Consider the following 25,641-nt stretch of genomic DNA (forward strand, 5'->3'; position numbering starts at 1 on the left):
CCCACGTGACCCGAGAGCGCCTGCCCTCGGAGACTGCCTCAGTGGCACTGAGGGCTGATGACCACCGTCCCCAGCTGGCAGCTGGTCAACCGCGCTCTGCCTAGGCTTCCGAACTGACAGTCGTGAAAGTGTGCTTGACAACCGTAGGTAGCATCTATTTTAAAATATGTGTTAATCTCACTACATTTATCCACATTCTACATGCATCCACGATCTCACTCTCAGGAATTTACCTTGTAAAATATTTACAGAAGTTCATCACGATGCGTATAATCTATGTGTAAGGATGCTTACTGCCACGAAAGAATTAAGAATAGCTAAAGTGATCAGCAAGAAGGGAATGGTGGTCAAATAAAATATGGTGTAGACATGTGAATTACTTTGTAGCCACATACCCAACAGATATCATGAATGTAATTAATATTAAAAAGGAAAGGATACAATACACAATTCTTTGGTGTAAATAAAAATATTTCTCATGATACAAATAGATATGTATGTATGTAAGCTTTTTATAAGATTTTTTTTTAAAAACTTAATTGGTTGCATTAGAGGTGGTAGATAAGTTTTTGAACTTTGCTGTTTCTCTGTATACTTTGTGAATTTGAAAAAAAAATGAAAAACAACACCTCCCACTTGTATTCAAAGCTGGAAGCTAGTTGAGTCTGGCATGTTTTTTATTTTTTTATTTTTTATTTTTGATTTATTTATTTATTTATTTATTTATTTTTCAATATATGAAATTTATTGTCAAATTGGTTTCCATACAACACCCAGTGCTCATCCCAAAAGGTGCCCTCCTCAATACCCATCACCCACCCTCCTCACCCTCCCACCCCCCATCAACCCTCAGTTTGTTCTCAGTTTTTAAGAGTCTCTTATGCTTTGGCTCTCTCCCACTCTAACCTCTTTTTTTTTTTTTTTTCCTTCCCCTCCCCCATGGGTTTCTGTTAAGTTTCTCAGGATCCACATAAGAGTGAAAACATACCGTATCTGTCTTTCTTTGTATGGCTTATTTCACTTAGCATCACACTCTCCAGTTCCATCCACGTTGCTACAAAGGGCCATATTTCTTCTTTCTCATTGCCAAGTAGTACTCCATTGTGTATATAAACCATAATTTCTTTATCCATTCATCAGTTGATGGACATTTAGGCTCTTTCCATAATTTGGCTATTGTTGAGAGTGCTGCTATAAACATTGGGGTACAAGTGCCCCTATGGATCAGTACTCCTGTATCCCTTGGGTAAATTCCTAGCAGTGCTACTGCTGGGTCATAGGGTAGGTCTATTTTTAATTTTTTGAGGAAGCTCCACACTGTTTTCCAGAGTGGCTGCACCAGTTTGCATTCCCACCAACAGTGCAAGAGGGTTCCTGTTTCTCCACATCCTCTCCAGCATCTATAGTCTCCTGATTTGTTCATTTTGGCCACTCTGACTGGTGTGAGGTGATATCTGAGTGTGGTTTTGATTTGTATTTGCCTGATGAGGAGCGACGTGGAGCATCTTTTCATGTGCCTGTTGGCCATCTGGATGTCTTCTTTACAGAAGTGTCTATTCATGTTTTCTTCCCATTTCTTCACTGGGTTATTTGTTTTTCGGGTGTGGAGTTTGGTGAGCTCTTTATAGATTTTGGATACTAGCCCTTTGTCCGATATGTCATTTGCAAATATCTTTTCCCATTCCGTTGGTTGCCTTTTAGTTTTGTTGGTTGTTTCCTTTGCTGTGCAGAAGCTTTTTATCTTCATAAGGTCCCAGTAATTCATTTTTGCTTTTAATTCCCTTGCCTTTGGGGATGTGTCGAGTAAGAGATTGCTATGGCTGAGGTCAGAGAGGTCTTTTCCTGCTTTCTCCTCTAGGGTTTTGATGGTTTCCTGTCTCACATTCAGGTCCATTATCCATTTTGAGTTTATTTTTGTGAATGGTGTGAGAAAGTGGTCTAGTTTCAACCTTTTGCATGTTGCTGTCCAGTTTTCCCAGTACCATTTGTTAAAGAGACTGTTTTTTTTCCATTGGATGTTCTTTCGTGCTTTGTCAAAGATTAGTTGGCCATACGTTTGTGGGTCTAGTTCTGGGGTTTCTATTCTATTCCATTGGTCTATGTGTCTGTTTTTGTGCCAATACCATGCTGTCTTGATGATGACAGCTTTGTAGTAGAGGCTAAAGTCTGGGATTGTGATGCCTCCTGCTTTGGTCTTCTTCTTCAAAATTACTTTGGCTATTCGGGGCCTTTTGTGGTTCCATATGAATTTTAGGATTGCTTGTTCTAGCTTCGAGAAGAATGCTGGTGCAATTTTGATTGGGATTGCATTGAATGTGTAGATAGCTTTGGGTAGTATTGACATTTTGACAATATTTATTCTTCCAATCCATGAGCAGGGAATGTCTTTCCATTTCTTTATATCTTCTTCAATTACCTTCATAAGCTTTCTATAGTTTTCAGCATACAGATCTTTTACATCTTTGGTTAGATTTATTCCTAGGTATTTTATGCTTCTTGGTGCAATTGTGAATGGGATCAGTTTCTTTATCTTTCTGTTGCTTCATTGTTAGTGTATAAGAATGCAACTGATTTCTGTACATTGATTTTGTATCCTGCGACTTTGCTGAATTCATGTATGAGTTCTAGCAGACTTTTGGTGGAGTCTATCGGATTTTCCATGTATAATATCATGTCATCTGCAAAAAGTGAAAGCTTGACTTCATCTTTGCCAATTTTGATGCCTTTGATTTCCTTTTGTTGTCTGATTGCTGATGCTAGCACTTCCAACACTGTGTTAAACAACAGCGGTGAGAGTGGGCATCCCTGTCGTGTTCCTGATCTCAGGGAAAAAGCTCTCAGTTTTTCCCCGTTGAGGATGATGTTAGCTGTGGGCTTTTCCTAAATGGATTTTATGATGTTTAAGTATGTTCCTTCTTCCCCGACTTTCTCAAGGGTTTTTATTAAGAAAGCGTGCTGGATTTTGTCAAAGGTCTTTTCTGCATCGATTGACAGGATCATATGGTTCTTATCTTTTCTTTTATTAATGTGATGATCACGTTGATTGATTTGCAAATGTTGAACCAGCCCTGCATCCCAGGAATGAATCCCACTTGATCATGGTGAATAATTCTTTTTCTATGCTGTTGAATTCGATTTGCTAGTATCTTATTGAGAATTTTTGCATCCATATTCATCAGGGATATTGGCCTGTAGTTCTCTTTTTTTACTGGGTCTCTGGTTTAGGAATCAAAGTAATACTGGCTTCATAGAATGAGTCTGGAAGTTTTCCTTCCCTTTCTATTTCTTGGAATAGCTTGAGAAGGATAGGTATTATCTCTGCTTTAAACGTCTGGTAGAACTCCCCTGGGAAGCCATCTGGTCCTGGACTCTTATTTGTTGGGAGATTTTTGATAACCGATTCAATTTCTTCGCTGGTTATGGGTCTGTTCAAGCTTTCTATTTCCTCCTGATTGAGTTTTGGAAGAGTGTGGGTGTTCAGGAATTTGTCCATTTCTTCCAGGTTGTCCAATTTGTTGGCATATAATTTTTCATAGTATTCCCTGATAATTGTTTGTATCTCTGAGGGATTGGTTGTAATAATTCCATTTTCATTCATGATTTTATCTATTTGGGTCATCTCCCTTTTCTTTTGTCATTTTGTTTATTTTTTCAAAAAACCAACTCTTGGTTTCGTTGATCTGCTCTACAGTTTTTTTAGATTCTATATTGTTTATTTCTGCTCTGATCTTTATTATTTCTCTTCTTCTGCTGGGTTTAGGCTGCCTTTGGCTGTTCTGCTTCTATTTCCTTTAGGTGTGCTGTTAGATTTTGTATTTGGGATTTTTCTTGTTTCTTGAGATAGGCCTGGATTGCAATGTATTTTCCTCTCAGGACTGCCTTCGCTGCGTCCCAAAGCGTTTGGATTGTTGTATTTTCATTTTCGTTTGTTTCCATATATTTTTAATTTCTTCTCTAATTGCCTGGTTGACCCACTCATTCTTTAGTAGGGTGTTCTTTAACCTCCATGGTTTTTGAGGTTTTCCAGACCTTTTTCTGTGGTTGATTTCAAGCTTCATAGCATTGTAGTCTGAAAGTATGCTTGGTATAATTTCAATTCTTGTAAAATTATGAAGGGCTGTTTTGTGACGCAGTATATGATCTATCTTGGAGAATGTTCCATGTGCACTCGAGAAGAAAGTATATTCTGTTGCTTTGGGATGCAGAGTTCTAAATATATGTGTCAAGTCCATCTGGTCCAATGTGTCATTCAGGACCCTTGTTTCTTTATTGACCGTGTGTCTAGATGATCTATCCATTTCTGTAAGTGGGGTGTTAAAGTCCCCTGCAATTACCACATTCTTATTAATAAGGTTGCTTATGTTTATGAGTAATTGTTTTATATATTTGGGGGCTCCGGTATTCAGCGCATAGACATTTATCATTGTTAGCTCTTCCTGATGGATAGACGCTGTAATTATTATATAATGCCCTTCTTCATCTCTTGTTACAGCCTTTAATTTAAAGTCTTGTTTGTCTGATATAAGTATGGCTACTCCAGCTTCCTTTTGGCTTCCAGTAGCATGATAAAAATAGTTCTCCATCCCCTCACTCTCGATCTAAAAGTGTCCTCAGATCTAAAATGAGTCTCTTGTAGACAGCAAATAGATGGGTCTTGTTTTTTTATCCATTCTGATACCCTATGTCTTTTGGTTGGCGCATTTAATCCATTTACATTCAGTGTTATTATAGAAAGATATGGGTTTAGAGTCATTGTTATGTCTGTATGTTTTATGCTTTAGCGATGTCTCTGGTACTTTGTCTCACAGGATCCCCCTTAGGATCTCTTGTAGGGCTGGTTTAGTGGTGACAAATTCCTTCAGTTTTTGTTTGTTTGGGAAGACCTTTATCTCTCCTTCTATTCTAAATGACAGACTTGCTGGATAAAGGATTCTCAGCTGCATATTTTTTCTGTTCAACACATTGAAGATCTGTGCCAATCCTTTCTGGCCCTCTTCCGTGGGCCTCTCGTCTGCGCTTGGCTTCGGCGACTCCGTTCTGCTAATCCTCTGGCAGTTTTCTGTGTTATTTAGGCAGGTGTAGGTGGAATCTAAGTGATCAGCAGGACGCGCGGTGAGCCCAGCATCCTCCTAAGCCGCCATCTTCATTCTTTCACTTTGGCATGTTTTTTAAAGTGTCCCCGAGAATCTTCTAATGGAGTGGTTCTTAACTTGGGCTATACCTTAGAGTCATCTGGGAGTTTTAGACAGTCACGATGCCCGGACCAATGAAACCTGTGGTGGCAGGAGGGTTAACATATTTTTTCTAACTTCCCAGGTGATTCCAGTGTGACCTCAAGGTTGAAAACCACAATCTATATTTAATGTCCTGAATACTGATCTTAGATCATAGAGTGTTCCAGTGGGTCTGAGGCAGCTGAAATGCAGTGCCTTGTTCGTCTTCCTCATCAATTTGTCTGTAATCCTTAACATATAAAATATTGAGAAACCCAGCATAAGGGATTTGCCTCCAATGCTAGTTTCTTCTGATTTCTTTTCTGTTCAGTATAGTTTTAGGATGATAGTAATATTTTATGGGATAATTTCCCTTTTGACCATTTACTGCACTGATCCAAGCAAAAACTAATCATCTAGTTTTGATGAACTGCCTTACCAAAGTGAAAATATATTTGGATTTATTATAAATTACATTATCTATTAGCCATTCCAAATTATTTTATTGGCACATGGAGGGTGTTAGCAGTCTTTAGCTTGTGTCATGAAAGGGCTAAATAAGATTTGCTGTTTCTAATCAAAAGTCCTTCTTTTTTGCCTTGACATAATGTGGGCATTAAAATAAGACGTATCTTAGATTCTTTGACCTTAAATCTGATTTTGAATAAACAGAAGACCTCAGTAGTTACACATGCATATGTACACAAGAGGGAGAGAAACTTTCTTTATTTCTATATAAAGTATTAATGGGGTTAATCACGTAATAATATGAAATTCTTGGAAAACTTTAGTGTAAGTATGGAGACACTTTCTACCTTCTCACTCCTTGGAGCCAATCTGCATCTTCCCCTATAACCTTCCTCCATTTGTTCTCTCATCCTTTCCTTTCCTGCTATTGACACCTAGTGGTAGCCCTGGCATGAGTTTTGTTACCTACCATGGAAAACTCCAGCTTTTCCTCTGTGAACTTGCTCACCAATATCTTGCTCTAAAAATAGTTTTTTGTTTTTTTTAATGTTTATTTATTTTTGAGAGAGAGAGAGAAAGAGCATGTGTGTGAATGGCTGAGGGGCAGAGAGAGAAGGGGACAGAGGCTCTGAAGCAGGCCAATGTGGGGCTCAAACTCATGAACCAAGAAGAGATCATGACCTGAGCTGAAGTTGGATGTTTAAGTGACTGAGCCACCCAGGAGCCCTAAAAATAGTTTTAAATGTCTCATCTCACCATTGTGAGCCCCTGTTCTGTCCTCTGAGCATCAGGCTGTTTCTAGGCTGACTTTTCTAGGACTAAGCTCTTCCTCTCAGAGAAGTTCAAAAACTGCCTTCAATCCTAAACCATAATCTATTTTGTGAATAATGAAGACCTCAGTGTGCTGATAGTTTCACTACAGGGTGATTTGAGGAGTATCAACCAATCAGGATTTCTTACTCTTTCAAACCAGAAAAGGGTGATAACATTGCCCTTATGAGGCCATTGTGATTCAGATAAGAGAAAGGGTGGCTTCAAATACAACCTATCTGCTCATAACATAAGTGAGAGTTTGTTGTGGATACCTATGTGACATTCCTACTTGTGGCAGATGTTCACCAAACATCCCATCCACTACCCCACATTTCCCACTCTGTTTACAGTTGGTTGAGGTCATGTGTCCCTTCTAGATTGAAGCATAGAAGAGTTCTTACTCCACCTCCCCAGTCTCTCTCTCTCTCTCTCTTTTTTTTTTTTTTTTTTTTGTCACAACCACAGACATTATAGATGATGGACTTCTACTGACCTGGGTCCCTGAGTGACTATGTGAGACAGAGACCACCCATCAACCCCCACTCACTACCTTCCACCAAGCCATGAAAGATACATAACTTAAGTGAGAAATTAACTGTTGTGTTAAACCACTGAAATTCTAAGGTTGTTTATGATTACACCAAAGCATAATTTAATTTGACGTCTCATAGCTATCATCAGTTTTATGTGTTCGAGGTTGAAATATTAATTTTCTCCTGTAAACCTGTACTTCTTTTTTTCCTCCATCTCTATAAGTGACAACCCTGTTCATCCACATGCTTAAGGTAGAAACCTGGATGCCATACTCACATCTCCCCTTTTCTTCTCCTGTGCAGAAAAGAGTTAACATAGCTGACCAAAGATGGCTCTCCTTATAAAGCTCTGCTTGTAAGGTTGGCCCCTGGCTGACATCTGGGAACATGGCTGGTAAAATAGTTCTCTCTACTGAAATAAGATTTCCCCTAAATAGTAAGGATACCTCGCTGTGACTCATCTGTTTGTACAAACAATATGGTTTATGCTGACCATGACCTGCTTTCCTTCTGGGAGTCAAGAACTTTGGTGCATGCTAGGCAGAAGTGCTTGCATGACCAGCCCTAATAAAAACCTTTGGGTGCTGAACCTTTAACGAGCTTCCCTGGGCAAAAACATTGCACACCTATTTTTGCATTTTCGTTGCTGGCAGAAGAGTCAGCTTTGTGTTATCCCTCCCCTGAGGGAGAGAACATAAGGAAGCCTGCACTTGGATTCTTCCATTTTCTACCTGTGTCCTTTTTCCTTACCATCCAGCTCTGTATCCTTACAATATCACTCTAGTAATCTTAGCATGAGAAGGACTATATAATGAGTTTCAGGAGTCCTTCTAGTGAGTGAATCCCCAAACACAATGTTGTCTTAGGACCCCTTGGGCTATCCCCCCATATCTAATCCAATTCTGAGTCTTGTCAATTCTACTTCCTAAAATGTACTTCAAATTATTTTTTTTTTTAATTTGTTGCCACCATTCTGGAAGGTGCCATCATCTTTTATTTGTATTGGACATTAAGAGGACCCAATAGAAACCACCTTTTTTCCCTGCCTGAATTTGGAACCAACTCAGAGATATAGTAAGAGATCAAAGTGTAAACTTTAGTTAATGATAAAAATCTAGATTGGGATAGCTTAGATGTGCAGTCAAATGGATTAACATCGCCTGAACTAAATTTATGTGCCCCAATTGCTGCCCTCTACCTTCGAGCTATCCATCTTGAGAGGATGGACCACATTGTACTCTCTTTAGGCACACAGATTTGTAGAAAGGAGAAGGGAAGGACTGAACTGAGTATACAGAAGAAGGGAGTGAAGGTTGTAGATTTTAAAGATTTCTTGTTCACTCTGAATTTTATCTTCCAAGTGGAACTCCAAGTCTTGGGCATCCAGCAAATGATACACATGCTGACCCTAACTCTAAGTAGGCAGTAGAGAAGGGAGTGTGGTCAGTGAACACCAGGTTGTCTGCGGTGAGCCTCAAGCAAAACAGTGGCCATTAGTAGTACCAAGCCAGGCTAAGCAAATAGGCACAGGACAAAGGGCCTTCAGTGATGTGAGCTTCAGAGTGCAGGTTGCCGTTCCTTGACCTTGAAGCATGTTTACAACATCTTCATTCCACTCCATTCATTCTCAGTAAAGGTAGGAAGGCCAAAAAGACCTCAGAAAGCAGGCATAGCTAAGGCAAGGATTAAATTGCAGAAAAAAAGCCTTTTGGTACATTGACCTTTCAGACGGTACTGCCTAGAATATTTGCTGCAATTAGAGATAGTGAAGTTAATGAAACATAACTTCAGGTCCCCCCACACGTGTGGACCCTTTCCAAGGTCCTGAGCAACCCTAGTAACGTGTTCACATGGTCATCCTTTACATCCTTTTAATATAATTTGGAAGCACTCAAAATTACAGAAAAGTAGTACAGGGAACTCTATCCCAACAGCCATTTAAGAGTATATTGCCAATCTGATGCCACATCAGCCCTTCATGCTCTAGTATGTATTTCCTGCAAGCAAGGACATTCTTCTACGTAACCACCATACAACCCTCAAAATCAGGAATTTAACACTGACATGTTTCTACCATCTAATCCTCAAATCCAGTTCAGAATCAAGTTGCATTTAGTTGTGATGTATGTTTAGCTTCCTTGTGTGGGACAGTTTCTCAGTCCTTCACCAGCATTCATGACATTCACGTTTAAAGATTATAGGCCATATATTTTATAGAATGTTCCCTAACTGAGGTTTGTCTGACACTTCTCTATGATGAGATTCAGATTGTGCATCTTTGGCAGGAACTTCACATAGATGGGGGCCTGAGCCCCTGTACGGCTGTACTTCTGTTCCCTTCTCACTCAGCTTGAGCCAACTCACTACACTACCATGTTGTCACCTACCTCACCGGGGCTCTGTCACTTCTCTCTAAGCCACTGCATGTCCTGCCAGTCCCCTAGCCAGCATAGATGTCTATCTACCCTGCTCTGTCCTTTCCTGCTGGCTTTAGGACTGAGTTGTTCATGAAGGAAAGAGAAGAAAGAAAGGAATAATTGTCATATGTTTTTGTAAAAATGTGCAAAAGTAAGACAATTTAACTTCAGTGGATTAAGGCCATTGTCTCTTTTCCTTCTGTCACACAGGCATTTTGGGAATTTGGCTAAGAGGCATTTGAATTGGAAATGCATTTAGTTTGTGTTTGGTGGGGTATATTTATATGGTTTGCAGCCAGTTGTGGTGCATAGCTAAGTTTCTGCTGGCTGTCCCAGTGTAAAAACAACCTCCAAATATATTCCCAGTGCCCATTGTGATGGCTCTCCTTATATGCTAGATGCAGGCTATGGTTCTATCAAAATGTGAGTATGGGCTCTGGTGTCTGGAACAGGGAATATGAAAGTCCTGGAGGAGAAATAAGATTTGAACAGATAGAGCTAGAAACTATTCTATGGAAATTTTTATCTTATCATTACATTTTTGGTAAAATGGCAAGCCCAGGATTCTGTTCTCATAGATAGTACACATGGGACATGCTCAATAATACAACATTAAAAACTATAAATTCATATATCTTTCTTGATGGGAAGCATATGACATAGAATTTGTCATGATTCCCATAAATACACAAACCTGTACCAGGATTACCATTTGTTTTATGCTTTCTGTCAATTAAAAAAAAAAAATGCTATAAGAAAGATCGAGTTATCGTTCTATTCTCTTTATGTAAAATGTTTTAAAATTGTTATCATGTGAACAGATGAGTAAAGAGCAGGGAGCCAAAACTTGTAGGCAGAAAGTATGATAGTGGTGTGTGTAGCAATTAATTAATAAATGTCTGCTATTCTGTTAGGTTTCTAGTATTTGTGTTTTTTTGTGATTATTTGCCCATTCTGAATATTCACTTTAATACCTAATTATTTATTTATTATTTTGTATTCTTCTTCTTAAAGAGAGCCTCCCCCTCCCACCCATTGTGACCTAGATCTACCCTGAGCTACATTTAAACTGCAAGGCGGCTGAGCTCTGTGCCCGCTACAGAGCACTAATGAGTATCTAACTGGAAATTGTCCATGACAGCGTGGGCAAGCGGCACTGCCTGGGCTGCTCCAAGTTCCATTTGCATTCTGGTCCAGAAAGAGAAGCATGGTAGAACTAGCCTTGGATTCGTGTAGATGTCACATGCTCAGAGTCATTCCACACCATCTCTTTCAGTCCAGATGGTGCTGGAGAAAGCATACCTAGAGGCAGATTGCTTAGCCAAAGTCGCTGAAAACAGGCACTGAGGCACAGGAGTGAAAATACATGCTCCAAGAGAGCTCCATGGCACGACATAGAGGCCCTGTTCCATGAAGTAGGAGGATTCAGAATGGAAATGGCAATGAAGAGATTTTTAATTTGTAAGAAGGGAAAGACACCTGGAGACTGGGACCTCCATCTTTGCAAATTTCTAAACTTGTGAGAAGGTGGATTCACTTGCTTCTTTTTTTTTTTATTATTATTTTTTATTTTTTAAAATTTACATCCAAATTAGTTAGCATTTAGTGAAACAATGATTTCAGGAGTAGATTCCTTAGTGCCCCTTACCCATTTAGCCCATCCCCCCTCCCACAACCCGTTCAGGAACCCTCAGTTTGTTCTCCATATTTATGAGTCTCCTCTGTTTTGTCCCCCTCCCTGTTTTTATATTATTTTTGTTTCCCTTCTCTTATGTTCATCTTTTTTGTCTCCTAAAGTCCTCATATGAGTGAAGTCATATGATTTTTGTCTTTCTCTGACTGGCTGATTTCACTTAGCATAATACCCTCCAGTTCTATCCACGCAGTTGCAAATGGCAAGATTTCATTCTTTTTGATTGCCGAGTAATACTCCATTGTGTGTGTGTGTGTGTGTGTGTGTGTGTGTGTGTATATATATATATATATATATATATATATATATACACCACTTCTTCTTTATCCATTAATCCATCAATGGAGATTTGGGCTCTTTGCATACTTTGGCTATTGTTGATAGTGCTGCTCTAAACATGGGGGTGCATGTGTCCCTTCGAAACAGCACACCTGTATCCCTTGGATAAATGCCTAGTAGTGCAATTGCTGGGTCGTAGGGTAGTTCTATTTTCAGTTTTTTGAGGAACCTCCGTACTGTTTTCCAGAGTGGCTGCACCAGCTTGCATTCCCACCAGCAGTGCAAAAGAGATCCTCTTTTTCCGCATCCTCGCCAACATCTGTTCTTGCCTGCGTTGTTAATGTGAGCCATTCTGACAGGTGTAAGGTGGTATCTCATTGTGGTTTTATTTGTGTTTCCCTGATGATGAGTCATGTTGAACATTTTTTCATGTGTCAGCTGGCCATCTGGATGTCTTCCTTGGAGAAGTGTCTATTCGTGTCTTTAGCCCATTTCTTCACTGGATTATTTGTTTTTTGGTGTTGAGTTTGATAAGTTCTTTATAGACTTTGGATACTAACCCTTTATCTGACTAACCCTTTATCATTTGCAAATATCTTCTCCCATTCTGTCGGTTGCCTTTTAGTTTTGCTGATTGTTTTCTTCGCTGTGCAGAAACTTTTTATTTTGATGAGGTCCCAGTAGTTCATTTTTATACTTGCTTCTGTCTTAGGCAAATGCATAGATGGATCTTCTCCCCACCCCCAGGGTTAACATGATGCCAAAGTAACCTTTTATGAGAAGGTGTCTCCCGATTGTTATAGATTTGGACCTGCATCCACCAACTGACAGCCATCCTGGGTAGCCGAGACTAGGGTGTTTTTTATCTCCTATCCTAAGCCTATTCTAAAGAGTCTTTGGTGATACCAAGTACTGGGTTCTGGGAGTACAGTTTTGCTTGGCCATTGTTCCAGGAGTGGGGAGTGGGTTGTTTCCTAACTTAAGTAGGTAGATGAGGAACCAGTACTGCAATACAGTTCTGCTTCCTCTTAGCACTTTGAACTCTTTAAAAGAGTGAGGCTCATCATGAAATGAGAACTGATCAAGAGAACCTGAGAGGTCCTAAAGGACTACTCTGTTTCAAGGAGAGCAGTCTGCAGCTACCTCTACTGAAGGAAGGATTCACAAATCCTCATGCTTCAGGGAACTCGCCAGCAGAGGCTATGTGGCATTGGCAATCAAGGAGGTCTTTAAGTTTTTCAGATGAGATAGGAAATTTTGCTTTTTGAACCACAGTTCTTTGGATCTTGTTATCTTTGGGCTTTAACCTGCAAGAGGATTTAAACTCTGAACCTCAGCTTCTCCCCTAGACATTGGTTTAGAACTCAAATAAGGAGAATGTTTGTTTTGTTTTTATTTTTTGTTTTGTCTTTAACTTGGCCCCTCCAACCCCAACAGTGGAGGTAGTCCAGCAGTGCTGGTCTAATTGAAGTCCCTTCACATAAGGCCAAAGGGTAAGGGCTGTGTGGTCCCCTCTAACACTCTGCTGAGCCTGATATTTCTGGCATGTGTGTGTTGCATTAAAGGTGGCTCTATCTAGTGTCAAAATCCCCATATCCCTTGTGAGCAGCATTTTAAGTCTTGAACATAGTGTCTGACTTCTCCCCATCTTGTTACAGAATTGATTAGGTTCATGCAAAATGCTGCCAGGGATGATTCCCCAGTATTCATTACCTCTGCTCTACCTCAGGTATCCCTTGTGGCACTGTTCTGACACTGCTGTTGATGCTTCTGATCTGGTTCCCTCAGGTCTTAGGCAGCAAGAATACCTCTGCCACATGCTCTTCAAAACACTGCCTTATTTCAAATCTGGAATATTCCAGGCTTTCCAAAGTGAAATATATCTTCAATGTTTCCATCCCCTCAGCTGTGCCCCTGTTCCTTCTAGGGAAGCTTGGGTGAGTTTCTAACAGGTTAATTTGCTTCTTAGGTCGGTCTCTTTATCTGCCATATGCACTGCTTGCCAAAACTGAGTGCCTTCTTTCCTTCCTTTTACTTTCTCCTTGCTTTCTAGCCTAGATTCCCCCCCCCCCCCCCGATCTTCCCATAAGAAGCACTGTACAAAAACAAATGTTCTGGATGCCAAGAGAAGATAACCTTCCATCAGAACAACATCTAAGCCAGACCTGTGCTTGCTCTGGTATTGTCCAACCTGGCTCTACTTTGGCATGTGTCATTGTGGTTGTGCCTTTTCTAGGGCCCTTACTCAACACATTTCTGTTGCCCACTTCCTCGAGTTGTAGGCCTTACCAATATCCACAAGTGCAATAACTCTATCACTTCTGAACTCACCTAAAAAACTGAGTATTTTATCCTAATTTTCCTAATCTTTTCCCTTAAATCTGCATTAGTCTTCAAGGAGGTGGTTCTGATGGACTCGCCCCAGAGGTCAGGCTACAAAGTCCATATGTGACTGCTGGAAGCCCTGTGTGTGTGTGTGTGTGTGTGTGTGTGTGTGTGTGTTGATGGTGGGGACAATTCCCAAAGAAAGGGTTATTGTGAAGAGGGCAGAGGTTCCTAAAAGGTGTTCACTTAGAGGGTCATTTTGCACTAAGCATATTGAAGCCTCTGACAGGTACTGCTCTAACAAACCTGGTTTTGAAGCGAGGAATCAGATAGAAGATATCTCTGAGGCGATACTCAGAAAAATGCAGAATGTGGGATATTCTGCAAGACAACTGACTTGGTCTTTTCAAAAAACAGTAGTTTTTTTTTTAAAAAGGTCATGGAAGTTGTTTTAGAATGGAAGGGACTAAAGAGACATAACAATCAGAGGCAATGTATATACTGTAATTAGATTTTGGCTCAAAAGTAAAAAATCTATTCAAGTTATGTTGAGAAAATTTGAATATGGACGGAGTATTAGATGATCTCAGGGAATTGTTAATTTCCTTAAGTGTGGTATTGCTCTTGTGGTTATGCAAGAATGTCTTAGGAGATGCATGCTCAAGTATTCAGAGATGAAGTGTAATGATATCATGTTTGCAGCTAGTTTTCAAGTTATTCAAAAACAACAATATATACTGATGTATAAAAGCAAAGATGGCAAAACGTTAGCAACTGTTGAATCTCGGTGAATATGTGGGTGTTCTTTTGTATCCTTCAACTTTTCTGAGTATTTTATAATAATAAGAAACTAAAAAGAAAGACCTATTTAACCTAGTGTTCTAAACATTTAACTCTGAAACTCTTTTTTCCCTGATGATATATTAATATGGAAGCATCTGTTGCTTCACAAAATATACCCTGGAACATGTTGGCCTAGGTCAGGCTTTCAATGGCTACATTTAAAAAATATTCAGTAATGATAAATGCTCAGTGAAGAATACAGATCTTTTTTTAAAAATTCAGAATGCACTTAAAAAATTCCATCTGGGGGTGCCTGAGTGGCTCAGTCAGTTAAGCGCCCAACTCTTCACTTGATCTTAGCCAAAAGGCTGAGAAGCGATAAGCGCCCAACTCTTGATCTCAGTTCAGGTCATGATCTCACTGTTCCTGAGATCAAGCCCCGTGTGGGGCTCTGTGCCAACACTGTGGAGTCTGCTTGGGATTCTCTCCCTCCCTCTCTCTCTCTGCCCTTCCCCTGCACACACACACTCTGTCTCTCTCTCAAAATAAATAAATAAACTTAAAAACAAACAAACAAACCATGAAACTCCACCCAGCTAGCTGAAGAAACGTTTGCTACCCGTTTGCTACATCGTCTATGATGGGGCAGTTCTAATACTCTGTTAACACAGTGGTGTGACTGGCCAGAGGAAGGGAAGTTCACAGCTTGCATAGGCATTCTTGAATGTCTAGAATTGCACTGTCCAAATCCTTTTAGTATAACCTCATGGTTGATGATCCAGGCTAAATTTTCAATCATTGGTATCCTTCTGTGCTTAAAGGAGTAGCTGAAATAATAGATAGCTTAGAGCACTTTCAGGAATAGAGAGACACAAAAATTTGCATGCATAATTGACAGTTCCTATCTGGGATGAAGTTTTAAGGAAACCCAATAGCTTCTTGTGATAGTTCACTTTATGTATCAAGTTGAGCCATGGAGTGCCCAGATATTTGGTTAAACATTATTTTGGGGTATATCTGAGGGTGTTTCTGGATGAGATTAGCATTTGAATCGGTGGAATGAGTAAAGCAAATTGCCTTCCCCTGATTTGGCTGGTCATCATCTAATCAGCTGAAGGCTTCAATAGAACAAAAGAAGAGAGAGGGAGAATTCACTCTATTTGCCTGTTTGTGCTGGGATATTGGTCTCCTGTTCTCCAACTGGAACTTCATCACCTGATCTCCTGGGTCTCCAGCATGTAGATAGCAGATCGTGGGGCTTCTTAGCCTCTATAATTGCTTGAGCCAGTTCCTTATAATAAATATGTGTGTACCCACACACTGTTGTTTCTATTTCTTTGGAGAACCCTGACAAATATATTCCTTATTTCCATTTGGATGACTTTAGAGAAAACAACAACTCAAACTTATTAAACAATGAGGAAATTTACTATTTCGCATAGGACAGTCAGATTGGATGGCTTAAACTTTGCTTAATTCAGCTGCTCAACTACATAATCAAAGACTTGAGTTTTTTTTACCTTTCCACTCTTTGAGCCACAGATGTTGGTCTTCTCTTAACATTATCTCCCCTCTGTGGGTTACAAGATGGCTACAGAAGCTTTAGGTCACATGTACAAGCTACACCCTCCAGAGGAAGATAAAGAATGGCCTCTACTGATATCTCCTATTTAAGGTTACAAAACCTTTGCCAGAAGCCCTTACTTCTAGTTTCATTGTCCAGAACCAATCAACCAATCAATCCCAGGCATAATGGGATTATCATGGTTGATTTAGGTATCTCCCAGAAGAGGGGCGGGAGGGTAGGGGTAAGGTTATCTTCCTTGATGGCTGGTATGGCAGCTGTGAAATATGACAAAGTCTTTAACACTTCTTCCATCAGAAGGTGGGGTTTATGTCTTTGAATCCGGGCAGGTTTGTGACTGCTTCAGCCAATAGAGTACAGAGGAATCCATGTGACTTCCGCCACAAGACCACACAAAGCCATGTGGCTTCCACCTTGCCCATTAAAACATTTGCCCTTGGAACCTTGAGCTGCCTTAGGAGAAGTTTGACTCCTCTAAGGCTGCCATACAGTAAGAAAGCCAAAGCCACATGGAGGGCCAAGTTTAAGCACTCTGATCAATAGTTCTTGATGAGCCCAGCTTTTGAATATTCCAGTCAAGGCAGCAGACATATGAGTAGAGAAGCTCCCAGATGATTGTGGACCCCAGTCATTTGAGTCTCCCACTAAGGCCCCAGATCATGGAAGAGACACAAGCCAGCCCTCCTCTACTCTATCGAAATCCTGACCCACAAAATTCATAAGCATAATTAGATGGTTGTTATTTTATACCACAAGATTTGGGATAGTTTGTTGCATAACAATAGGTAATTAGAACATGTTAATTTTGAACAAAATTTGGATTCTTTTAGTAAGGCAAGTGAATAATCAGTGTAATTGCAGGCAACCACGGAGCCTGCTCCTTTTTTGATACCTGCTCTTCTACTGATGTCCATGGATATCAGGCTTCTCTAACATACTCAACTTTTAGCTTTTTTAGAAAACAAAAAGTGTTCCCTAAGGCTAAATGACTTCCTTTGGGGCAAATAAAGGACATCCTACAGGCATGATTTGGCTTGGAATTCTTGGACCCAGGGTCCCTCCTCAAGCTTCTGAAGAGTTTCACATTCTAGACTTGGTTTAGATGCTACCATCATTGCATTAGTCTTCCATAGATTGATTCCCCAAGATCCCCTGCTTCCCTTCATGTAATATACTGGATTTTATCCCTCCCAGCCCAGTGTTAGAAAATAATACTATCATATATTGAGTACTAGGGTGAATCTGAAGGCTGACAGGATTCCCCCCCCCCCCACCAATCAAGTATTTTACATACATTAATCCTATGAAGTAGATAACATAAACCCCATTTTTACTGATAAGAAAACCAAGACTCAGAAAGATTCAGCAAACAGCCTAAAGTCACACAGCTACTAAGTGGTAGAGATGAAATTCAGGTCTAGGTTTGTAAGCTCTACAGACTACTCTTTTCTTCATTATACTGCCTCACAACTCAGCAAATTTAATTTAATTAGACTTCATTTTCTTTATAATATCTTTCCTTTGATCAATCAGAACATTTTAAGAATAAGAGGGAAGCTCCTCCAATTTTCTACTTTCTTTTGTGTTTCCTAGGAAGTGGCTTAGAAAAAAATCCACCTCCTCTTCCACAAATGAGCTAGACTCTTCTATTTTTAGTAAATGAGTTATAGCTAGTCACTAATTGTAGTTTTAGTTACACTTCTGGCTGTTTTCTTCATACTATCTGCTTCAAATTATGTAATAGGTCATATTTACTTATTTTAGCTGTATGTTACCATGCAGCTTTTTTTTTTTTTTTTTTTTTTTTAATATAGAATTCTTTGTATTTAAGCTTTAAAGTTCAGGTGCTGACATTTACATTGTCATCTATATGAATAGTGCCTCCTGGAGTCCTGCAGTCTGGGCCTGTGTGTGGCAGCTTAGTTAAAATCAAATTCCAAGGGGAACTGTGTGAGGGAAGTGGGTGAGGAGATGTAATTTGATTCCTCCCCAAACTCCAGTGTGTGGTTTAATTTCTCCTCTGGTCATATCTTATTTGAGTGATACCTAGAAAAGAGATCAAGTCAGGGTCAACCATTCATTTACCTTTGCTGTGAAGTTTGAATGGTATGTCCCACTCAACTGAGAGTGTAAATTTAGAATAACCCTTGGGGCTTCCTCTATGGGGACAGAACTCAATCTCTGTGTTGTCTATAGCAATGCAGCTTCCTGAGATTGATGCTGATCATTCTGAGGGAATGCTTCAAATTTCTTAATCTACAAATGCCACTAGAGATGGGAACTAAATCACTTCGATCTACCTTCAAGTGTCAGATTTAATTAAGGTTAGAGAAAGCTCCTTAGCCATAGAAGTATTTCAGTATGAATTGGGCTTAACCAAATATTCCACAAAATCTAGGGAAAGTACAGTTTAATTTCAAATTAACTACATGAATATGCACTCTGTATTTGTGTTTAATGTTTTATTTATTTTTGACAGAGAGAGAGAGCATAAGTGGGAGAGGAGCAGAGAGAGAGGGAGACACAGAATCCGAAGCAGGCTCCAGGCTCTGAGCTGTCATCACAGAGCCCGACGCGGGGCTTGAACTCACAGACCACAAGATCATGACCTGAGCCGAAGTCAGATGTTCAACCGACTGAGCCACCCAGGCGCCCCTGTATTCTGTATTTTTGACCCAGAGGGAGATTTCTCATAATTTCTAGATGGCACAGATTAAAAGCTCTGATAGAATAAAACTCATCTCTTTAACAGTTTGGCAATTATATAAAAGTTTAGTCTTGCCCTCATACACATTTCCCCTTCATTTTTCTTCTTAAAAGGAAAAAAAAAAAATGGAAGTCTCATTTTTTTCACCCCTTTCCTGTGTAGCTCATCTTCAGATCCAGGTCTAAACCATTATGGTGACCCCATTTCCCTTGCAATGGTCTAGATATGGATATATGATACAGTTCTGGCCAATGAGCCATGCAGGAACATCTGCTTGGGACTTCTGAGAAATGTTTCTTCATTGCTATAGAGTGAAGAAAAAAAAAAAAAAACAAACAACAAGAGAAATCCTTCTTTTTCTGGATATTGACACATTTGAGTGTGATGCCTGGAACCATAGCAGTCATTCTGTGACTTCAAGGGGTATCAACCTTAATGTCAAGTCCACCAGCTCAGGATGGCAGAATAGAAAACTGAAAAGGAGCTAGGTCTTTGATTATGAAGTTATGAAGCTACTCAACTAACCACCTCTGGAGCAGCCCTACCACTGGACTTATGTGAGAGAGCAGCTTTAAACCAGCTGAATTCATTTTTCTGTTAGGGTGCTCTCAAATTACAGATGACAGAAAAGGTGACTTAGCTGGCTTAAATTATCTCAGTTGCAAGCATTCAAAGTGATACAACATACCAGGTCATATTTTTATTTTTTTTTAACTTTTTTTTTTTAACGTTTATTTATTTTTGAGACAGAGAAAGACAGAGCATGAACGGGGGAGGGTCAGAGAGAGGGAGACACAGAATCTGAAACAGGCTCCAGGCTCTGAGCTGTCAGCACAGAGCCTGATGCGGGGCTCGAACTCATGGACCGCGAGATCATGACCTGAGCCGAAGTCGGCCGCTTAACTGACTGAGCCACCCAGGCGCCCCACCAGGTCATATTTTGAGGTCTCTCAGAGCTTCTGTCTGATCCCTCCCTTTACACATTCCCCCCCCCCTTCCCATTACTTGGTCCTTCATACCATCATTGGAATGACGGCTTCACTCTCCTGAGGTTGTCAGATGTTCTTTTTCATGGTGACGTGACACCATGACTGGGACCCTTGTTAAAACATATGTGATACTGTGTGGTAATTTTCAGATTGTCTCCTACATACGATTATAGGATCTTTGAGGGAAAAGATGTGTGTTATTCATCTTAGCATGTTCAACCCCTAAAACATTGCTTGGCACAAAATAAGGAATTAATGTTTATTAATGAAGAAAAATAATGATGAATAAAAATGTCCTGAAGACCACTGTGTTCTCTCTTTGACTGATTTATTCCCGGTATATTACACCCCATGGTATCCTAAGCAGGGTGGGGATGATTAAAAAGATGAAGGAAAACCTGTAACTCTAACATTTTTTGACAAAACTTTGGAGGAAGGTAATCAAGCTTAATGAAGATTTTTGTAAATCTTGTATACATTCTATCTTTGCCTGACTCATATTATGAGTCATTCAACATATATGTGTTGAGTGCCTAGTACACATTAAGCATTGTTTAAGTGTTGGGGATACATATGGGGTGCCTGGGTGGCTCAGTCGGTTAAGCGTCCGACTTCGGCTCAGGGCATGATCTAGCAGTTTGTGGGTTCGAGCCCCGCGTCGGGCTATGTGCTGACAGCTCAGAGCCTGGAGCCTTCTTCGGATTCTGTGTCTCCCTCTCTCTCTGTTCCTCCCCTGCTCATGCTCTGTCTCTCTCTCTCTCTCAAAAATAAAGATTTAAAAAAATTTTTTTTTTTTTAAAGAGTTTGGGATACATAGGCGAAGTAAACAAAGAAAGCCCTCAGAGAGCATTGGCCCGACAAGTGAACTCCAGCAATCATTTCCCCTTTCTGCATTTTAGTTTGACATTTGTGCTTAAACAGGAAACACTATCATGGAAAGCATGCTGATTCTCAGATGAAAGGCAATGGTAAACACATGGATATATTGTTGATAAGTGCTGCCACTTCTCTCTAGGACCAAGGACAGTTAAAAGGAGAAGGTCATCAATTAAATCTGCTTCTTTACCTTGTTCTTAGCAGCCCACACCAATAGGCATTGCCTTCATTTTTTTAAAGGTAGTTTTCTGCGTACATGCAACATTGGGTGGTTGCAGCGCCAGCCGGGACAGTGAGCCCCGCCCATAGGCACCACCTTGGTGTTTCCCTTCGCTAGTTTGCTGGGGACTCTGCTGAGAGGCTACACCCGAGCACAGCGTCTCAGCTGTAGAGGCTCCTGTGGGTAAGGGCACAATTTCCTACAGAAACTGGGCAAATTTGAAAGGGGCAAAGGGAAGCGTTTTTGTGTCCCTCCAAAACCCCAGCTTCTATTGAAGGGAAGACTGGAAATAAGTGCCTCACTGCTTTTCTTCTGTGAAAACGCATTACCATGTAACAAAAAGTACTAATTGCTCTGTGGGAAATGTTTTTATTTTACAAATACTCTGTGGCTCTGAAGTGACAGCACGATTATAGTTCTGACAGTATCGCTGGTACAATTTCCAGGCTCCTCAGGGAGAGCAATGTGGGGATTTTCCTCCTGGAAGCAAAGGTAAATTCTCTGGTCTGGAAGGTACACTTGATTTAAACACGATTCAAAATAAGTAAAAACAGATGATAACACAGCAAATAATGAAAGCTTGGCAATTTCGCTACAACAAATTATCTTATCCAGAACACTATGGGAGCGTCAAAGAGAAATGCAAAAATAACTCTGTGTATCTTTGACTGTTCTTAAAATTTCCAGTGGCTCAAACTCTCATCTCCAAACTGGGAAATGTGAGAGGAACTGAAAGGGAGAGAAGAACCTGGAAAAGTGTAGGGAAATGTAAACATTAGAAAGAGAGAGTGTAGGAAGGGGACAGCTTCAGGGTCAATGTGAGACTCTCCTGCCCGTTGTGATCTGGATAGACCCGGGCCCGCCGCGTGTTCCGTGGAGGCCGTGCGGCGGCGACGGTGACCTGAGTGGCCATCGAGCAGCTAGAAAGCGCTTTCGCAGGAGCAGGGCAGCGGCCGGGGGCGAGGCGGAGGTGGGCGCCAGCAGCCCTCTTCTGGCTGCTCGCGTCTAGCGTGGTGATAATGGGGGTGGGGCCAGCGGTGGCGGTGAAGCGCTTGGTGGCCCCCCGTCCCCTCATCGTCCTCCGCTGTTCCCTCCCACGAACAGCAGACTGCGCCCAGGCGCCTCCGCAGCCGCCGTAGGAGCCGGCAGTCGCCTGCCTGGAAGAAGAGGTAAACGAAGGGATCGAGAGCGCTGTTGGCCACTCCCACGAGGTGCAGCGCGGCCGCCACTTCCTCGGCCTCCCAGTCTCCCACCTGTCCCGACGACCACACGGCCGCCAGCCGGGCAGCGAAGTAGGGAAGCTCGCAGCTCACGAACAGCAGCGCCAGCGCCAGGCTCATCTTCAGACTCTGTACCTTAGCGCGTGGCAGCGCGCTGGGCGCAGGGGCTCTGCCGGGACTCGCCCACCAGGGCGCTGAAGGCGGCGGGGCCTGGGGCGGGCGCTGCCACCAGGCGCAGAGCAGGCGGCTGCAAGCTACGCCCATGACCGCGACCGGCGCCACGAAGCCCGCGACGGCCTCGTAAAGCGCATAGACCTGCAGGTGCCAGCGCGGCAGAGGCGCAAAGATGTCACGGCAGCGACGCTCCCCGGGCCAAGCGCGGGGGGCCGAGGGCGCGGCGGGTGGCGGCGAGGGGGCGCCCCCGCGCACCACGAAGGCGGGGGGCAGCGCCAGCAGCAGCGCCAGCAGCCAGCCCAGGGCGGCGAGGGCGCGCGCTGGCAGCGGCGGGCCCTGCGGCCGGCGCACGGTGCGCTGGCGTTCGAGGGCAATGAGTACCACGAGGTGGGCCGAGGCGCCTCGGCCGGACGCCTGCAGCAGCTGCACGAAGCGGCACGACAGGTCTCCCGCCGCCCGGCGCGGCTCTCCCAGCAGCTCCCAGGCCAGCTGCGACAGCGCGGTGCCTCCGCACGCGTACAGGTCAGCGAGGGCCAGCTGCACGAGCAGGAAGTCCATCTTGCGACGCTTGGGGCCCGCCCACGGCCCGGCACCCCCGCACAGGCGGCACAGCACAGTGCTGTTGCCGGCCACCGCCACCACCAAGATGACCCCCAGGAAGACCAGGCGGACGCGGCGGCCGGGCGGTCCGGGAGGCGGCGGAGGCGGCGGCGGCGGCCCCGGGGCCGGGGCTCCCTGTTCCGAAGTGAAGTTGAGACCCCAGCCGGGAAAGACGGGTACGGAGACGTTGGGCGCCAGCGAGAAAGTTGAGGGGCCGAAGGGATCCTCCATCCTTAGCCTGGGGGGAGCGGAGGTAGGAAGCGAGGGAAACCCAGGTGGAGGCGAGGCTGCGAGGGGCGCTCAAAGTTTGTTGAAAACGCACACGCAACAGAGAGGGAAATGGATTCGGGTAGACTCGCGCTTAGTTGTTTTTATAGGTTGTCCTCGTCATTTGTCACTCAAATGTGGGTTGTACACTCGAGGAACACACATGATTCCTATTCTCCACCTTCTCCGTGGCTCTCCTCCCAGTCCCGGTGGATGCCCTTCCAGTCTCTGCCGCGGCTCCCACAGCGCGCTCGCAGTAGCGGCGGGGACCACTGAGTTCTGGGTGCCTCTCCCATTCGCTATTCAGTTTACAGGAAGAGCACAAAACAGGGCAGAAGGTCGCTTTGCCCGGCCTTTGCAAAAGCGCATGCTAACCGGGACTGACACACGAGAGAGGAGGGTCCTGACCGAGACTGTACCTCTCAAAAACGGTTACGGATTACGGTTACGGATTGCTAGTAGGAAAAAAAAAAAAAAAAAAAAAAAACCTAGTTTTGATTAAAAAAAAAAAATCAGAAATGGCATGGATCTACATGCACTAGCATGAGACAAACAGGAACACAAGAAACCCAACAGCGTTTTGGGCAAAGAGGAGCCCAAGAGATGAATCTTTGATAAACATGTATCTTCCTCTGGCCATCAGTGAGAGTATTTACTTGGAGAGAACTAAAGTAATGATGTTGCTTGGCAATTAGGAGGAGCAGTGATTTGCAGATGTTTCAAATACTCCTCATTACTTGAAGCCACGGTTCACAGCTGCTCTCTCGGTGATGTAAAATTTGCTGCATTAGTCTGAAGGGGACAGTCATAGGTTTTATGCATATGGTAGTGCATTTATTGATTTTCCCCTAATATTTCCATCCAGTGGAGGATGTGTCATCATGGCTTTTCATTCTCTTGATTCTGTTTTCCAAGCAGATGGAGGTTGCTGGGAGGGAGTACGCCCCCAATAAGCCTAGAGAAAAGGTGACTAAGAGAACTATAAGGCGGCCAATTTTCAAAAAAGAAATTCAAGTCACAGGAAATGGTTTAGATTAAATGCTGTCTTTTATTTTAGTCCTGTCTCCTCCTCACAAACAAATTTTACTTTTCCTGTTGGAAACATCAATTTGTCTTTTATGTACCCTCTTATATTATTTTTTAAAAATTTTTCTTAATGCTTTATTTTTAATCAGAGAGAGAGAGAGAGAGAGAGAGAGAGAGAGCGAGCAGAGGGAGCAGTGAAAAGGGGAGACACAGAATCCGAAGGAGGCTCCAGGCTCCAAGCTGTCAGCACAGAGCCCAACGCAGGGCTTGAATTCTCAAACTGTGAGATCAAGACTTGAGCAGAAGTCAGACGCTTAACTAACTGAGCCACCCTCTTACATTATTACAGTGTAAGTAGATTTCCTGTGTTTCTGGCCTGGGCATCTGCTGGGGTTCATATTCCCAGACTGAGGACACATTTGGCACTTTAAGATGCTCAGGATAGGAGGGGTTGGTAGATGCAGATGACAGTGCTGTTAGTTGCCTGGAGGAATCCTAATTCCTAAACTGTTGTCCTTTGGCCAGAGACCTTTGTCATTTTTATTATCCTATCTCCAGTGGCTAGCACTGGGCCTGATACAGGTTAGGTATCAGTAAATATGTTTTGAATTAATGAACTAGACGATATATGACACATTTCAGATAATTTTGAGCAAATGTTCCTGCTTTGACTATAAATCCATCAACCTAAGAAAAAACTACCTTTCATACCTATGCCAGTATCATCCAGAGGAGCCCAAGGAAGCTCTGGAAGAGGTGTAGGGATAGCCATTCTTGATGGAACACTTAAGAGAGAGGAAGAGCAATAGTCTTGGGAAATCAGACTCTTGGTTTAATTTTCACATTCTCCCCTCAGAGGATTTTGCTGGGGCCTTTTTCTTTGTAACATACACCATCCCAGCTTATGATCCACTTCTTCCAAGGTGCTGTCTGTGAGCAATACCCATAATTCAGTGATTCCTCTAAGCAATATCAGTTTAATATTTCTCAAGGTAATTCTATAATTTGTCTCAAATTTGTTGAAATGCTCTCATATAGCAAAATAAGACTCTACCAGTGACATTACATTTCACAGAACTTTACTAAGACCTGATAAATCATTGATTAAAGAAAATGATTCTCAAAATGACACATGCACATAGTTTGGAAAGTCTAACAGAACTAGAGGGCCAACAACAATATCGTTTCCTATACACACATCCTCAACTCCTCCTTCTAGAGGGAACCAATTTAGAATCTATTTGCTGTTTCTTCTGGCATTTACTTAATTCCAGAATTCTAAATCACAAATGTGTAATGCTATTTATTGACTCAGTGATTTCAGACACGATTACCTTCTCATAAGATACAATAATCTTGTAATTTCAGGTTAGATCTATGTTTAGTGTTTACATTATTATGAAATGAAAATATTCTCAGCTGAATGTTATAGTATATTTTGAATATCATTTTT

General features: G+C 42.1%; 1 protein-coding gene and 1 long non-coding RNA gene across 2 annotated transcripts; one reads left to right on the forward strand and one right to left on the reverse strand.

The window, feature by feature from the left end:
• The first annotated feature begins 15 nt into the window (after positions 1-15).
• LOC147584265 (uncharacterized) lies at positions 16-20,111 on the forward strand. The gene is made up of 2 exons (XR_015247244.1): positions 16-147; positions 18,589-20,111. It is a non-coding gene; the product is annotated as an uncharacterized LOC147584265 (long non-coding RNA).
• A 1,143-nt stretch (positions 20,112-21,254) lies between these two features.
• On the reverse strand, positions 21,255-23,360 carry GPR150 (G protein-coupled receptor 150). The gene has a single exon (XM_086695754.1). It carries the CDS (start codon positions 23,124-23,126, stop codon positions 21,822-21,824), a length of 1,305 nt encoding a protein of 434 aa, XP_086551880.1. The 5' UTR covers positions 23,127-23,360; the 3' UTR covers positions 21,255-21,821.
• Positions 23,361-25,641: the final 2,281 nt, after the last annotated feature.

The sequence above is a fragment of the Puma concolor genome, chromosome A1 (assembly GCF_028749965.1).
Source record: "Puma concolor isolate L17-30 chromosome A1, mPumCon1.1.hap2, whole genome shotgun sequence".
Lineage (NCBI taxonomy): Eukaryota > Metazoa > Chordata > Mammalia > Carnivora > Felidae > Puma > Puma concolor.

Excerpts from the sequence above, each read along its gene's own strand:
- GPR150 (XM_086695754.1), bottom strand. The coding sequence starts at position 23,126 with ATGGAGGATCCCTTCGGCCCCTCAACTTTCTCGCTGGCGCCCAACGTC.